At 49.6% G+C, this 17,081-nt stretch overlaps 1 protein-coding gene across 4 annotated transcripts in view; it reads left to right on the forward strand.

Moving 5' to 3' along the window:
* The window catches only part of WDFY4 (WDFY family member 4), a 187,578-nt gene that overhangs the window by 107,821 nt on the left and 62,676 nt on the right, over positions 1-17,081 (forward strand). For all 4 annotated transcript variants that reach the window (XM_075934641.2, XM_075934642.2, XM_089780037.1 and 1 more), the window contains 3 exons: positions 12,304-12,381; positions 13,819-14,022; positions 15,171-15,222. In XM_075934641.2, coding sequence (XP_075790756.2) covers positions 12,304-12,381; positions 13,819-14,022; positions 15,171-15,222 — 334 coding nt within the window. The remainder of the gene's footprint in view (positions 1-12,303; positions 12,382-13,818; positions 14,023-15,170; positions 15,223-17,081) is intronic.

Below are 17,081 nucleotides of genomic sequence, written 5' to 3' on the forward strand. Positions count from 1 at the left end.
AAATACTTCCTTTGGTTTGTTTTAACCCTGCCACCTGTTCATTTCATCTGGTGACCCCTAGGTCTTATGTGATGGGAACAAGTAAATAACTTTCCCTTATTCACTTTCTCCACACCTGCTGTGATTTTACAAACCTCTCTCATCTCCCCCCTTAGTCGCCTCTTTTCAAAACTGAAATGTCCCAGTCTGTTTAATCTCTCTACATGGGGGACCCGTTCCGAACCCCTCACTGGTGTTGCCCTTTTCCGATGCAAGTCGTAATCCCCGGGTGAGTGTGTTACCGCTCCCCCTTACTGACCGGGGGCACTTGGGCCTCCTTCAGTCAAGCTGAACCACGTCCTGCTTTTATCTGCGGTGGTCCTGATCCAGTCCCGAATGTAGCCCCCTCATCTGAGCACAACGCTCACCCACGTGTCCCTGAAAACGTCCTTCTTGCCTCAGATCTCTTTGTGGCTTCCGCAGCAAGCCACTTCCTCGCAGGTACACGTGGAGCCTGTGATGTCACGCTGCCAGAGCACCGACGAGTTGCCCTGGGGTCTGTTTAATTATTTTTTAAAATTAATTTTGATTATTACAGCTGATTACACCTCAGTGAGCAATGTAATTGATATTTGTTAATGCATCCCCAGGAACATTTTGTACAACATGCTTTTTGCTGTTGAAGGTTAAAGACTCCGTTATTGGTTTTTCCCTAAATATGCCCACATCATTAGCTCCTCCAGTGAAAAGGTTGCCATCTGGAAAAGGCAGCATGGAGACATTATTTAGGCACAAGTGCATGAAATTGGTGTTTCTGCATCTTCTGTCTCTCTTCTGCAAGGGAGAGGCTTGTAATTAAAGGCGCTGGCTTGGAGGAGGCATTACTCATTCGGTGTTATTCCTTATCATGTCAGCGACTGACAGCTCCGCCGCGCTGACAAATTGTTCCTCGCTGCGCCGCGCCAAACGACAATTCCAAATGTGCCTCTTCCGCCATCCCGCTTCTCTGAGCAAGAGTTAGCAGTGCTTTTCAGCCAGGAGGCGAGGAAACGGATCTCCCGGTGTCTTTGCAACCTGCAACGGTCCCTCCATACCCATTACTGGGGGGGGGGGGGATCTTCCAAAGGGAGCGAGGAACAGAGATCACATGGGAAGTCGCTGTGCTGCTAACTCGCTTCGTTGCCTTTGGAAATCTCACTCCATCGAACTCACCGGCAAAGTTCCCCTGGAGGGCAGCGGATGGAACCCGTGGTCGGGCAGCAGATATAACTAATGTGAGGAAGGTAGGCAGGGGTTGGCCTGTAGCGGCTTCCTTGGTACGTTTCCCAGAAGCGGTTTAGCGAAATATGAATGAACGGGAATGCCTGCTGCCAAGTTGGGACCGTATGGAAATGCTGCTTAGCAGGCAGCAAGCCGGCTTCTGCTCTTTCCTCCTTATTGCCAAATGAAGTTGATGGCGAAGGAGAAAAAGGGGGTGACATGTAGGGGTTCTCACTTGTGCTCCTGCCTTTGTAGTCAGGGCTATATTGTGCACCTGTGGAACTCCTTGCCAGAGGATGTGGTGAAGGTTAGGACTTTAACAGGGTTCAAAAAAGAGCTAGATAGATTCCTGGAGGTTAGGTCCATCAATGGCTATTAGCCAGGATGAGTAGGAATGTTGTCCTTAGCCTCTCTTTGTCTGGAAGTGGGTGACAGAGGAGGGATCACATGAGGATTACCTGTTGTGTTCCCTCCCTCTGGGACATCTTGTTTTGGCCACTGTCAGCACACAGGATACTGGGTTGGATGGATTGTTTGTCTGACCCAGTATGGCCATTCTTCTGAGAATTACTTTAAGTCTTTTCATGGTGCTTGAAAAGCTCAGGCCTTGTCTATGCTACCGCCGGCCGTCGACTGAAGTCACGCAACTTCAGCTACGTGGCTCATGTAGCTAAAGTCGATTTGCTTCCGTCTGCTTACTGCAGTATCTTCAAACTGGCAAGTCAACAGCTGATGCTCTCCCATTAACTCTGCTTACTCTTCTTGTTTTGGTGGAGTACCAGGAGAGCACTCGGCGATCGATTTATTGCACCTATACTAGACATGATAAATCAACCTCCACTGAATCAATCGCTGCCCACTATCCATCCCACGGCAAAGACATGCCCTCAGATTCTTCTTTTAATCAGCAGAATCTGGGGGTCTGAATCAAGAGAATTATATTGTAGTAATGAAGGGGCATGTGATCAGACTTTTCACATTCCAAATCTGTTGCTAACGAACCAGCCTCATAGGTAAGATCTTTGGCCAAAATTCTCAAATTTGAGGCCATTAAAAAAAAAAAAAAGACTTTTAAAATCCACCCTTAGCCACTAAATAAAAGTGCCCTGAGTTTCCTGAGCTCTTCCAACTCGCTGCTTTTAGGGGCCGCGGGGGGTGCTTAGCAGCTGTGAAAACCATCCACATAAAAGTGGCCTCGTTACTGTTAGGCCCCTCGGTTTGGCAAAGTTGGTCATAAACTTTATCTTTTCTTACCGGCTTTCTTCCAAGTCTCTGCAGGAATGGTTGTTCTGAGACGTGCTGTCCCGGGACTGGCCTTCACCGACTGGCCTGTCTTTCTTGGGGGGAAATCTTAGCACAACCAAAAAGGGAGACAGGCTAGGACCAGGGAGTGCATGGAGAAGCCCAGTGAGTTTGCACTGAGCCATCCACCCCAGTCATTCAGATCTGAAACCCAAAGATAAGATGAAAAAATAAATAACGTAGGACTTCTGGCTACATAGTCAGGGGGAAAACTCTTTAAAACCCCAAAATCCTAGGGCCAAGTACAAAATTCCTCTCTCTTCTTACTCAGGGCTCTGTCCTGTGGGCTCTAATTGAGCAAAACTCATCTTGGAATCAAGGAAACTTTTCCTGACTCAGTAAAAATTCCAGTGAGGGTCCCTCCAGATTTACCACACAGAAAGCAGAGATGGAAGGGGCTCTGGCTGGTTTATTTAACCCCTCTGCTCCCCAGACCGTAGCTAACGGACACTGGAGAAGATCCCATATTTGATGTGAATATTAATACATTTCTAATAACATTTTCCTGCAAACTGTTCTTCCCAAAATCCAGCAGGGACTAGCTCTTTGGAGTGACGCTGATTTACTCCACAAGGACTCATTCCTGCTGCACCCTTCACCCCAGAACCTCAAAGTGCTTAACAAACAGTAACGAACCCAACCAAAGCCGGATTCAGGTCGTCATAGGCCTTAGGCACTCTCAGAATCGTAGGCCTTTACATTAGATAGTAACTTATTACGTCTGTGTGACGTAGTGGGGGTACCTGGCTGGTTTCTATGCTGCTGGCTCTGGGGGATCCCCCACTGGCTGCCGTGGGTACCACGACCCAGGAAAACAGGATGAGTCACTATGCAAACCAGTGGCCAGACACCCCCCATGGAGAGGAACAAAGGAAGGTGGAATGCTGCCTTGGCTGGGGGGCAGGGCTGGAAGTGAGGGAGTTGGTTGCTGGCTGTCGGAGGGCATGGAGGAGAGCCTAGGGGAAGGGGCTGGAGTTTAGGGGCCCAGTCTCCCCCATCTCAAGGGGGCCTGAGGCATCCTAGCCCAGTTCCTGTGACCAGACTACATCTGTGCTGCGCTGTGCTGGAGGAGCAATAAACCACCCTCAATTCCACTGGCTGGTGCAGTCTGTTTGTGCCATTTCGGGGTGCAGGAGACGGGGAACCCCCAACGCGCCGTCACAGTCTGATTTAGCCGTTTTCTTATTTTCAAGTCAATTACAAATTTTTTGTAGCCCCCTAAACTTTTTGCAGGCCCTAAACTTTTTTGTATGCCCCTAGGCACTGTGCCTATTGTTCCTAATGGATAATCAAGCCCTGAATCCAATCCCTGATTCAGGAATCAAGCCCTGAATCCAATCAGCTGCCCTGCTGTTCACCAGTGGGGACTCTAATGGGGAGAGAACGCTTCTGAAGGCTGGGCTTTCTTTCCACGCCCCAGCTCTCTCTGCTTGCTAGCTTCCCCTCCTGTCCACTCCCACCCATGCATTTGCTGCAGGGTTAAACACACGTTTGCAGAGCCGGTCAGTGATGTCTGTGAAAGGAGGCAGAGAAGCAGCACAGGCTAGTCCATTGCTCCATTTTACCGTCTCAGAGGGGAGTGGGGGATGAGACTGTATCTGCCCCAAGAGCTCTCATGCTTGATCCTGAAGGACTCTGATCTGCCCGCTACTCTGACCCGTGGCTCAGCTGTTTGGGTAGGATTGTCTGTCAGGGAAAGAGCCCTGAAGTGATGTTTCTATGTGATTTTAACATTAATGCTGGCAGATTAATTTTGTGTGGCTCCTTTAGCAAATGGTAGTGGCAGCCAAAGACAACTGAGGAGGGATAGCTTGGGGGCTTGAGCATTGGTCTGCTAAACCCAGGGTTGTGAGTTCAATACTTGCAGAGGCCATTTAGGGATTTGGGGCAAAAATTTGTCAGGAATGGTACTTGGTTCTCTTGTGAAGGCAGGGGACTGGACTTGATGACCCAAGGTCCCTTTTGGTTTTAGGAGATAGGCAATCTCCAATAATTTAACTGTCACAGCTTCCTTCTTTTCTTTCTCTGCGGATCAAAAAAAACCTTTTTAACGCTGGACTCCAGAATGCAGAGCGAAAGCTGAGCCCGGGCTACTTACCTTGCATCATCGCTTTAGCTCCTAAGGTCCCAGGCTCCATCTCACCTGCCCACAATCCAGGTCCATCGGGTTTACATGTGGGGGTTGTCTGGGATCTTAAGGGGCTATTGTACTGCGCGAGCTAAAAGCCAACTAGCCCTTAGCTGATGCTGTCGAGCAAACTTCACTCTCCCTCTTCATGGTCTTGGTGCCTCTGGTTACAAACAAACCAGTTTCTTGGTCATTTTTCAACCTTCCAGGCCTCGTGTAGACCTGGCCTAAGAGTGAGTAAGCAGTAAGCCATGTATGTGCTCTAAGCAAGGCGACACATATTGGCAGGTGGGGAAACGGGGATTTGAATTGAAATGGAGAAGCTGCTGATTTCTACACAACATTTGAGAAGCAGAAGGAACTTGTTGATTATCGCAGCCTATAAAGCGTGCAAACTGAAAAAGAGGGAGAGAGATGAAACAGAATTACTGTAAAGCAAATACTTATTTTTCTTACCAGTCACTCTGTTTGGCCTTTTCTCAATTCTTTCAAGCCAAAACAAGCAAACTGAGCATTATGAAATTTCTTTGCAAAGTGCATCATTTGTGTAACATCTTTATCTTCATAATAGAAGGATAATTAACATAACTAATTATCTAATTAAGTTCATTAAGCATCCACCAACAGTGCACCGTGAAGTTGACATTATGTTCTACTGTCAACAAATGCTTTGATTTCTTAGGAAGTAATTAAAATGTAAATTAGCATGCCATTAAATGCACAAGGGAAGTGTGGAATCAGATATTCATTTCAAAACTGCTCATAGCAACATAACTTTTTTTCCCTTCAATGAAAGCAGGCACTTTGCTATTAATGATGTATATTAAACAATTCCCATTATAATATTATTGTCTTGTTTGATAATTGGCTCACAGCTAAATTACACTGGCTTGTGGCAAGCAAGAAAAAGTTAAAGAAACTTTATAACTAAAAAAAAAAAAGTTTTTCATTCCTCTCAAACATACAGCTATCCAAGTCACTGTGTTCGGTTACCCTCTTCGTATAATGAACATAAGGGAAATCATATATGATCTGCACATATTATGAATTAATAGAGGACTAGCTATCTGTCATCACATGGGACCAAACACGCTACTATTTTAAATATAAAGAATCTCTATATAGTCGTTTACCGATTTCTCATAAAAATAGTTAACGAAGGTGGCATTTACATGCACAAAGGAGTTGCTAGACGGATTCCGACTGAGGTCTGTCCACCCCAGAATCCTGTCTCTGATCATGCCTCACCCCAGACGCTTCCAAGGATGGAGCAAGAATCCCACAACAGCAGATGTGAGATAAAGCCGCTCTCTATTAGAGGTCGGGATGAGACTGAGGGAGGGCGGGTTAAGCCCTCACTCTGGGGCTGTCTCTCGACTGGCAAGTTTTTCCGCAAAATCATCTGATTTTCTGGAAAAATTTGCCAGCTGTCTACACTGGCCACTTGAATTTCCGGAAAAGCATTGACGATCTCAGGTAAAATCATCAGTGCTTTTCCGGAAATACTATGTTGCTCCCGTTCGGGCAAAAGTATTTTTCCGAAAGACTTTTGCACAAAAGGGCCAGTGTAGACACCATAGTACTGTTTTCTGAAAAAAAGCCCCGATCGCGAAAATGGCAAGCGGGGCTTTTTTGCGGAAAACCGCGTCTAGATTGGCCACGGATGCTTTTCCGGAAAAAGTGCTTTTGCGGAAAAGCATCCTGCCAATCTAGACGCGCTTCTCCAAAAATGCTTTTAACGGAAAACTTTTCCGTTAAAAGTATTTTCGGAAAATCATGCCAGTGTAGACGTAGCCTGGAAGTTTAGTATCCCTTCCAACATGTTGAACTCTGGGCATCCCTGCTCTCCATATAGAGATCTGTCTGTTAAGGAGTCTTGCTAAGTTAGCCTCAGTGAAATCTAGCGGCAGAGGGTTCCACAGTTCAGTCAAACGTAAAGTGAAAAAGTGTTTCCTTGAATGGATATTTTCTGCGTTTCTTTTCCCTCCCAGCAGTATTTTCCTTTTTAAACTACAGTGTGTTTCTGGATCCGGTTTAGAGGGGCTTCAAGGTTTGAGTCAGAGCCTCAGGGCCAAAGTCCTTGTGACGTTTTGCCCCCACATGGCAGAAAGCTGTTCAGATTAGCTAATGTTTATTTGTGTAGCTAACCAGACCCTTATTCGGATCAAGAGAATGCTCCGTGGAGAAGGAGGCTTGAGAGTAAGTGCTACCATTCAAACGTGTGTGCCTAGAAACTCGATAGGGAATACATCCGGCCATGCAGAGAACAAGGGACGAGATTCCAGGGAACGGCTGGGAATCTGCGAAATTCTCATTGCGAGAGTTGTGAGATTCAAACTCACAGTGCTCCAGAAGTTCCCGAGTGAGGTTTTTTTGCCCGTTGCTTCCATGGTGATCGTTGCAGCGTAAGAGCCGGACTAGAAAGTCTTGTGACTATTGCCTTACATGAAACATTTTCTATAAAGTTCCTCCTCTTAGTAGAAAGGACGGATCTAGTGGGGACGCTAGTATGGGAAAACAGGAGGCTTGGTTGTGTTGCTGGCAATGCTGAAGAATCACCCCTGAGAGGGATGATAGAAATGATCTGAGGAAGTGGGTCTGGCCCACGAAAGCTCATCATCTAATAAACCATCTTGTTAGTCTTTAAAGTGCTACATTGTCCTGCATTTTGCTTCCCTGAGAGGGAGGCCAGCATCATTACCCACATTTTAAAGATGGGGAAACTGAGGCACAGCACGGTTGAGCAACTTGCCCAAAAAGTCAGAGTCAGGACTAGAGAAGCTCTGTCCCCCTGGCTTCTTCGCTGCCTACTAGAAGACAATGTATTTTTCCCCTTGTTAATTTCCTAGGGGATGTTTATGGCCGTAAAGTCAATGGTGCTTCCGTGCTGTCCGGAGTTAGCTGTGCAGTATTCTATGGCATTCTGTTCCGGCAGGGCAGACTCAAGCACCAAACTTTTGGGTTTCCCTCTGTGTATAGGCAGCACATTGAAACGCAGGGCTCTTTCTCATTACGTTTGCTATTCCCCGACCAACTGGTGCTGCCAGGAATCTGCCCACGGTCCTGAAGAGCAGTTGGCAGTAGGCATTAGCCTCCTAGAGGGTGGCAGCACAAGACTTGACTGCTGGAGCTGCCGTCTGTTGATGAGCTAAATGGGTTTTGGCTCCGTAATGTACAATCAAATCAGTGCTGCGATGACAGGGCTGTGATTAATACAGTGAGCTCTCCGGGACGAGGGGGGTCTGCCAGTGAAAAAGGGCAAGGAACTCTTTTCTTTACGCTCAAAGAAACCATCATTTCCTTTACGATCCTGGCGCTTGTAACCTGATGTGGCGTGTTGGGATGTCTGCAACCTATTTCTCAGGCTTGCCTCTGCTTTGGGGCAAATCTCGGTATCTCAGTTTCTCTGTCTGTAAAATGGGCACAACAATCCGCCTTTCACTGGGGTGAGATTAAGGGATAGTGCCCATTGAACGGTCCTTGCAGGAATTCTGCTCATTTTGGGGTTTTGTATGTTTGTTACTTATAAGGACTTTGTGATGCCAAGATTGCCCTTTTGTTGTGTGTCTGTACAGTGCCTAGCACAGTGGAGTTTCTGGTCCAGGATGTATTCCTGGCGGTTATGGAAATACAAGTAAAATATGACGATGATAGTTCCTGATGCAGGCACAGAGACCAGAGAACAGTGCATGCCCCGTGCATTGCATGTATTACAAAAATCAGTGCACACCCCTGAGAGATCTTTCTAACCCCTCCAAACTTTGACAAATCACAGCAGTTTCCTAGACCAGTGGCAGACATCCCTATGGCCTAGAGACGCAGCCAAAGCTAGTTAGAAGAAAATCCCTTTTTTTATAATGGGCGGGATACATTTTCCCTGGTTTCATTCCGGCAAATGGTGGAAGAGTTTCTCCTCACGCTTTTAAAACACAGCACTTGCAGACTGACATCACATGTGCAGGGGTTCAGCCTATCGGGGGGAAAATCAACATGACGACTAACTGAAAAAGTCCTGTGGGTAGGGCCCTACCAAATTTCCCTGCCATAAAATACATCACGGACCATAAAATCTAGTGTCCTCTTACCCTGTGCCCTATACAGATTTCAAGGGGGAGACCAGCAGTTCTCAAATTGGGGGTCCTGGAGTTTCAGGAGGGTCATAAGGTTATTTTAGGGGGGGGTCATGGTATTGCCACCCTTCCTTCTGCATTGCTGCCTTCGGAGCTGGGGAACCGGACAGCCGCGGCTGTCAAGTTGCCTGGGTGCCCAGCTCTGAAAGCATAACTACCACCAGCAGCCATGCAGAAGGAAAGGCAGCAGTACCACAGCCCCCGGATAATAGCTTTGTGACCCCCACACAACTCCATGTGGGGCCAGGCCCCCTTCAATTACAAGACCATGGCACTTCAGATTGAAATAGCTAAAATCATGACATTGACCAGGTTGAAAATCATAGGTGAAATTGACCAAAATGGACTGTGAATTCGGTAGGAAACCCCACCAGGAAAGCTCTGACGCCCTTAATACTGGAAGGACGGAGTCTAAACTCCCAGGTACCGTGCTTTCCTGAATTCCGGGGCCTTAGAACGGAAATGCTTATGCTCCCTCGGCCCTAGCCATGGCTCTGGGCCTACCGCTGATGCGTTGCTTCTGCCAGTGGTGAAAGGGACTTAACATTTCTGACGGGCGCTGTCCTATCGCAACCCGGGTCCCTGCCAGCTCTCTCAGGAGCCCCCTGCCGGCTTTTGCTGCAGCTCAGCCGGCTCTTGCCGGAGCTGCGCACCGGGGTGCACCTGCCTCCTGTCACCTCTGTGCTTCCCACAAGCCAGTCTACCCCCAGTCCAAATAGAATTCTGCCCTGAGGACCATTGCTTGGGCAGTCCCTGGGGCCGATGGCACCAACCGCTGTTCAGCCAGTCCTCAGGGCCTGCTACCATGCGCTGCCTGAGCAGCAGCCAGTGTGGCTGGCCCCGGGGCTGCTTCAGCAGAGGCGGGTGTAGCTGCCTGTGGGGCTGCATTAGCCGCAGTTGATTTCACTAGCCCCTTGGCCCAGCCTTGGGGTCAGCCACACAGGCTGCTGTTGAAGTCACTGGGCTGCAGAAAGTCACAGAATCCCTGACTTCCTCCACCTCTGGGGCAGACCTGGCGTTTGCCCCCTCTTCTGCCAGGTGCATCGCAGGTGCGTCCCGCCCAATGCCCTCCTCGTTCTTCTCTCTTCCTCTGATTTTGTGCCCAGGCGCCGGTCGGGGGGTGGGGGGGATCCTCCGGGGTTTCCTCCACACTAGGGCGTGTGGTCGAGGAGGACTAGAGCGTACCGCTTTCCAGCTAGCCCAAAGTGTTTGCCCAAGGAAAACATTCTTCCCTCAGGGTCGGCTCTACAGATCCCGCCAGAGCGGACCCAAACCCTGCAGACGGTAGAGTGTCGCTGAGATGCCCAACCCGGCCGGCTTTGAGGCCGCGGTCGGAGCCCTGAACGGAATCCCGGGGGGCTCGGGCAGTCGCTGGTGCAGAAAGAGTTAGGGTCCGATCCAGGGGGCTCTTGCCGTATTCCTGGAAAGCTCAGACCTGAGCTCCTCTTTGACCCAGGGCCCCGCTGGCCAGCGCGGCAAAGCGATTGCCATCTAGGTCAGTGTTTATGGGCGTGCTCTGGGCATGTATGGAACAGCTCCGCGAGGCTGCCACTGTGATTACAGGCTTAATGATGCTTCCCACAAACAAAATGTAATGGCCTCCATCTGTGTAAACCAGAGCTTCCTGCTGGGAAACGCCACTAAATGGGGCTTTGCGGCGGGGGGCCGGAGCTGGTTCTCTGCCAGTAGCAGTCGGCACCACGGAAGCCTCGCGCGTTAACTCAATTACAGTCCGGCTCCCGCCGCAGTGAGGCAGTTTGCGGTGAGGAATCGCCGAGTCCCTGCATTTAAAGGTTACCCGGCTGATCCGTGGCGTTAGGATGGGAAGGGCCGGGAGCCGCCCGCTCGGCTCTGTGCCTGGGCTCCCAGCAAGCTGGTCTCCCAGGCCCCAGAAAGAGCACGGTGTCTGGGGTCCGCTGGGCTGGCTTGGCGTGGTAGTGGTTGCTTCTTCCTGTCAATGGTTTATTTGTAGATGGCTGAAAGGAACCCCCCTTAGCACCACCTGTGCAGTATTACCTGGCCCTGCACCTCTGGGATCTTGGAGGTGTCTAAGAGCCCCAGATCTGGACACCTTAGTGCCAGGAGCTGCCCACAGAACCAAAAGGCGGTCCCTGCCCCAAAGAGCTTCCAGCTTGGAAGGTGTTAAAGCCAGTGAGCATCTCACGCCAAAAGAGAGGTAGTGACATCTAGTGGTTAGAGCAGGGGGGCAGCTGGGACCATTTTCAAGCAGCGGCCTCTCTCTGCTCAAGAGACGTGTGTGTGTGTGTGTGTGTGTGTGTGTGTGTGTGTGTGTGTACACGCACCCACCCTCTGAGGACTGGCTGCTTTCCAGGGCAGTCTCGTCACACTGGTAGAGTTAAATTCTCAAAAGCACCCAAATGACTTAGGAGTTTGAGTCCTATTGACTTTCAATGAGAGTTGGGCTCCTGCTTGCCTACATCACCTTTGACAATAGATGGAGGCTCCTAAATCACTTAGGCGTGCTCCAAACTGTTACTCTTTAAACTGCAAAGTGGGCATGATACTCCTTCCCTTGTCTGTCCCCTCTATTTAGATTGTAAGCTCTTTGGGGCAGAAACGGTCTCTTACGGGTGGCTGTACAGCGCCTAGCACGGGGGTGGGCGGTAAGCCAGAGGCGGTTCACCCTGCTTAGCTCCTGATGGGCCACTGCTGCTTTATTTACCTGCATCTCCGCAGGGACAGCAGTGTGAAGCTCCCATTGGCTGCAGATCGCTGTTCCCATCCAACGGGAAGCGGTGCGGACCGGGACATCGCTTCCCGCAGCTCCCATTGGCCGGGAACAGCAATTTGTGGCCAATGGGAGCTTCCAGTGGCCATACCAGCGGAGATGCAAGTAAATAAAGTGGCGGTGACCCCCACCCTCCACTAACCCTGGTGAATTCTGTCCAACCTGCGGGCCAGTTGTCACCCACCACTGACCTGGCACGCTGGGGCCTTGACCTCAGCCCGGGTTTCTCAGCTGCAGGAATAGGAAAAATATTACTAAATTTGCACCCTTGATCCTTTCCCTCATCAATTTCCAGCCTCTGATAAACAAGCGGCTAAGGGCACCCCATTCCTACCCAACCTGTCCTCCATGAATGTATCTAGTTCTTTTTTGGACCCTGTTAAAGTCCTGGCCTTCTCAACATCCTCTGGCAAGGAGTTCCACAGGTAGACAGTGCGTGGTGGGAAGTAGTACGTCCTTTTGTTTGTTTGAAACCTGCTACTTATTAAAATAATTCCAGTACTAACACCGGTGTGGAATTCATGGATATATTTAGCGCCCTTTCAGGGGTCTTTTCATTGCTCTGCAGCTGTAGCTATCTCTCCTGGGCTCTAAACAGAGCTCCTGTCCTCACCTCATCACTGTGGTCAATGGAGAGCTCCCAAAATTCCCACCCCCCTGCTGTCACAGAGCCTCAAATGCTTTTGACCCACCACAGCAACTCTGCCTGTAATGCCCGTTATTCAGCATTGCAACGTTTTCTTTGTTTCCTCCAGGGCTTTGTGTCGTGTATGGAAAAGTACCGAAGGAGCGGGCAGGAGCTGTATGCATCGTTGTACAAAGATCACGTGCAGGTATGGGACAGAAGAGCTCACAATGCCATGATGTCATGGTGGAACTCGGCCTTCCAACCCGTTAAATGCCATATGCAAATTTGTGATTCCTGATTGGCTCATCAGAGATGAATAAGCGCTTGATCCCCCTGGATTTCTAATCCCATCTCCCCTTCAGAATGGTAGTTAAAAACCACCCTGAACCTCAGGCATACTGAAAAGCAAGGCCACAATGCAAAAGGTTTCCCGCTATTTCCGATGAGACATTCAGAATGTGCGTAAGGGTGAGTCTACACAGCAGGGCTTAACTCGGAGTAAACGACGCAAATCGAGTGACGTCAGTTGCGTCGTTTATTTCAAAATAACGTATGTCGAGTTTTGGCGCTATCTACACAGCACTTATTTCAAAATAGAGCACTCTTCCTCCTACTTCCCTTACTCCTCGTACTATGCGGGTTACAGGAGTCGGAATAAGAAATCCTCCAGCCTGACAGTATTTCAACATTATTTCAAAATAGCTGCCTGCAGTGTAGACGTGGACTGAGTGAATAGATCCTGCCGGTGGTTTGGGGGAACATCAACCGTAACCGTCATGGGAGACACATACGCGCAGTCCTGTGGCACCTGAGAGACTAACAAAACTAGATAGATATAGTACCGTGAGATTTCGTGGGCAAAACCCACGTCTTCGGACGTTCGTTTCAAATGGTATCAAGATCTGTAATTTCATCGGGAATGAGTTTTGTGTTTCCTCTGATCCCTGGGGGCTTTGTGTCTTGGAGTGTTACGTGCCCGCGGCTGAGAATTGCTGTGCTGTGGAGTGTTGCATTTGGATGTATGTCCAAGAGTGCCAATATTAAGACTCACTCGAGTAGGACTTTACGAGTGGATGGAGGTCCTCGGAGTGCAGTCGCTTTAGAACATGGGTTCCCAAACTGGGGGGCGTGAAGAAATTCCAGGGGGGCACAAGGCAACCCAACCCCTCCTCCCCCATCAGTCCCCCCCCAAGTTTTGCTATTTTTGTTTTTCGGCTCTGGTCAGTTCCTTTTTTTTTTTTTTTTTTCTCAACAAATTTTGCTGCTGGGGGAGGGAGGCGGCTTGAGGGTTTCCCAAAAATCAAAAAGGGGGCGTGATGCCGAAAAGTTTGGGAACCCCTGCTTTAGAACCACACTTTGTGCTCGGGCGTTCAAAGGGGACGTCGGGGGAGTTAGGCACCCTCACGCTTCTTGGAAGGCAGTGGGAGATGTGGGGGCAAAGAAGCCAGCCCATGGTTTTATGATGGCTGGCATTCCAGCTCGGGATGTGCAAAGGCGGTTAGAAAGGTCACTGTGTCACCGCTCACAAATAGTCCCAGCATCTCAGGCACCCGAGATCCACGGAGATTGCCGAGCCGGACCAGGTGTGGGTGCTTTGGGACTAGCAGGGCGTGGCGGCATGACATGAGTCTCTCCCCTACAGATGCTGCAGTGTGGCTACAGCAAAGCGGCGAAAGACTGGGCCAGGCTGGAGGAGCAGCTGTTCACCAGGGGGGGCCCGTGGGGAGCCGGACTGGGGCAGTCAGCCCCACGCTGGGTGCTCGATGGGTACGAAGGGCCGGCCCGCATGCGGAAGAGGATTCGGTGCGAGCGGGCCCACGGGACAGTGATGCGAATGAGGAGTGAGGTAACAAGTTATTGGAGGGGGGTGCAAATTCTCTGTCCTCCTTCCTTTCTCTCCGGAACAGCCCATGAATAGCATCTCATGCTTGTGGCTTTCTAACCCTCTTCCCCCAAGTTATACCCCTGCCCAAAAGTCACTGAGCTCGCATGCAGCGGGGTGAAGCCACGCACAGTCTGTAATTTAGTAACCCCCTAGCAGGGCTGACCCAGCAGGAACAGTCTAGTCCTCGCACACCCTAGGCGGGCGAAGCAGTGAGCAAGCCCGTACCCTCTTGGCTGGGACGGGAAGCCAGTAAGAGTCCAGCCACTGAAGCTGAGCCTGAAGCTTTTGGGATGGGGGCCAAGCAGAAAGCGTGCATTAGTCTCAGCTTCTAGGCTAAGGCAGCCAGCAAGCACACAGCTTATGCTCAGACCCTCTGGGGACAGGGCAAATCAGGAAGCAGGGTTTATACTTCCTGTCCTGGGTACTTCCTGTGAGGGGGCGGGGCAGGTTTGACTCCGCCCACCGTTGGGGTCCCTCACTTTCAAGTCTAGACAGAGGCCATTCCTCTTCATTTTGAAAACCCATTGAAATTAGCTATGATCCGGATGGTGCTTGGTCCTGCTGGGAGGGCGGGGGACTGGACTCGATGACCTCTCGAGGTCCCTTCCGGTTCTGGTGTTCTACGATTCCATGATTCAAGCAAGTCCACAAAGGCTGCTGCATGGTTAGCAGCGGTGGAATGATTTCGGTTTGCTCGTCCTGGCTAGTGAGATCTCACAAATAGATGGGCTTTCTCTCTATCTGCCGTATCCCAGAACTGCAGCGCCCCCTCCTGGTGGCGTTGTGTGTTCTGAAGTCCGAGGTGGGGAAGGTTCATCGGCCACCATAGGCTTCCGTCCATCAGTTCGACAGTCCTGCCGGAATTGGCCAGTGAGCAAACGTACCTTGCTTGTGGAATTAGAGCAGTCTGAGCCAGGAGTCCAGCCAGCCTATTGTATCTTGCTTAATGATACTGCCCATCCCTGTCGCATTTGGGTGCCAGTCCCTATTAGCAGGAGACAAAAGGACTTAACCTTCAGTATTTGCAGCTTGGCTCTGAATATGCACTTTGTGCCGTAGCTTAGCATCAGGGGGTATTTCCATTCTAGTGACACCAGTTTTCTTTCCAGGATCACTCAGCAAACAGGCATGGATCTACCCCCGTTCAAGAGGAAAATCAAGGTATAACTGCTCATTTTCCTTTACGGATCAATGTACGATGTTTGATCTGACATAAGCAGATGCGACTCCAAGTCTGAATTTGGCCCAGGAATTATAACATGGTGGCGAGTCTAGTTTAGGGTAAAATAGAAGATATTTCTCTATGTAGCACTTAACCAGAGGCTGATTTCGATCCTGCCTTGCGATCACTGGGAGAAAGTAGATGCCAAAAACCTACCATAAAATCAAATAAAAGGAAGTTCTTCTTCACACAGCGCATAGTTAATCTATGGAACTCCTTGCCTGAGGAGGTTGTGAACGCTAGGACTATAACAGGGTTTAAAAGAGAACTAGATACATTCATGGAGGTTAAGTCCATAAAATGGCTATTAGCCAGGATGGGTAAGGAATGGTGTCCCTAGACTCTGTTTGTCAGAGGGTGGAGATGGATGGCAGGAGAGAGATCGCTTGATCATTACCTGTTCGGTTCACTCCCTCTGGGACACCTGGCATTGGCCACTGTCGGCAGACAGGGTACTGAACTGGATGGACCTTTGGTCATTCTTACGTTCTTAAACATTTAAGTGCCCCACTGAGAGGTCCAGAAACCCTTGCCTTTAAGAAAAAACAGGACTATGTAGCACTTTAAAGACTAACAAGATGGTTTATTAGGGGATGAGCTTTCGTGGGCCAGACCCACTTCCTCAGATCAAATAGTGGAAGAAAATTGGCACAACCATATATACCAAAGGATACAATTTAAAAAAATGAACACATATGAAAAGGACAAATCAAATTTCAGAACAGAAGGGGAATGGGGGGGGGGGGAGGTAAATGTCTGTGAGCTAATTATATTAGAGGTGATAATTGGGGAAGCTATCTTTGTAATGGGTAAGATAATTAGCGTCTTTATTCAAACTTGAGTGTAAAGTGTCGAATTTATGCTTGAATTCACTGAAATTGACAGGAACAAGCAGGGCACTCGTCGGCTCAGGGAATGGTGACAGGCGATTGTGCCTTTCAAAGAGCTGGGCCAAAAATGGGGCTAAAAATCCTGAACATTTCTGAAATTTCGAAGCTGAGCCTGGTTCCCTGGGTTCCAAACGGAGCCATTTTTTCCCATTGGTTTCTAAACTGTCGACATTTTTTCCACATTTTTCTTTCCTCAAGTCTTGGTCCTTCAGTCAGTGGGGAGAAATCAACATAGTTGTTGTCACCAAACATTTCATTTTGGGAAGAAAGGCCCTTTGTGGGTAGATACGCTTTTGGCTTGACACATTTCAGCTAGCACTGGGGGGTTCAGCCTCCCATGTCGCTGCTCTGGGGCAACCTCTCGTGTAGGTTAGTGAAACTGTTATTAAACGTGTTTGTCTTGGTCAGGACTAGGTACCAAGTGAGAACGGGGCCCTCCATGCTAGGGGCTGTACAGAGTGCCAGTCACTGCCTGTTGGAGCTACAGTCTAAATAGAGAAGGCAGGTGAAGGCAGGGAAAAGGATATGAGCTACGGGAGTACCATGTCTGCACAGCACTGCCTGTACAGGTTGAACCTCCCTGGTCCAGCACCCTCGGGACCTGACCGGTGCCGAACTGGAGAATTTGCTGGACCATGGGAGGTCAATATTGTCTAGCGGCATTACCAGCCCTTCCACTGCTTGCTGGGGTGTTAGAAGACATCTAGGGGTAAATTAGAGCTACAGCACAGAACACTGAGAGCCAGGACTGGGGGCTGTAAACAAACTTTATGGGACCACGGGAAACTTGGCCCCACCCATGCTAAGTGGGCATCCGGCTAACTAGAATCATGCCGGACCACAGAGGTTGCCGGACCAGAGAGTGCCGGACTAGAGAGGTTCTACCTGTACTCTCAAAAGTCTGTTGC

This window comes from Pelodiscus sinensis, chromosome 8, assembly GCF_052426305.1.
Source record: "Pelodiscus sinensis isolate ZL-2025 chromosome 8, ASM5242630v1, whole genome shotgun sequence".
Taxonomy (NCBI): domain Eukaryota; kingdom Metazoa; phylum Chordata; order Testudines; family Trionychidae; genus Pelodiscus; species Pelodiscus sinensis.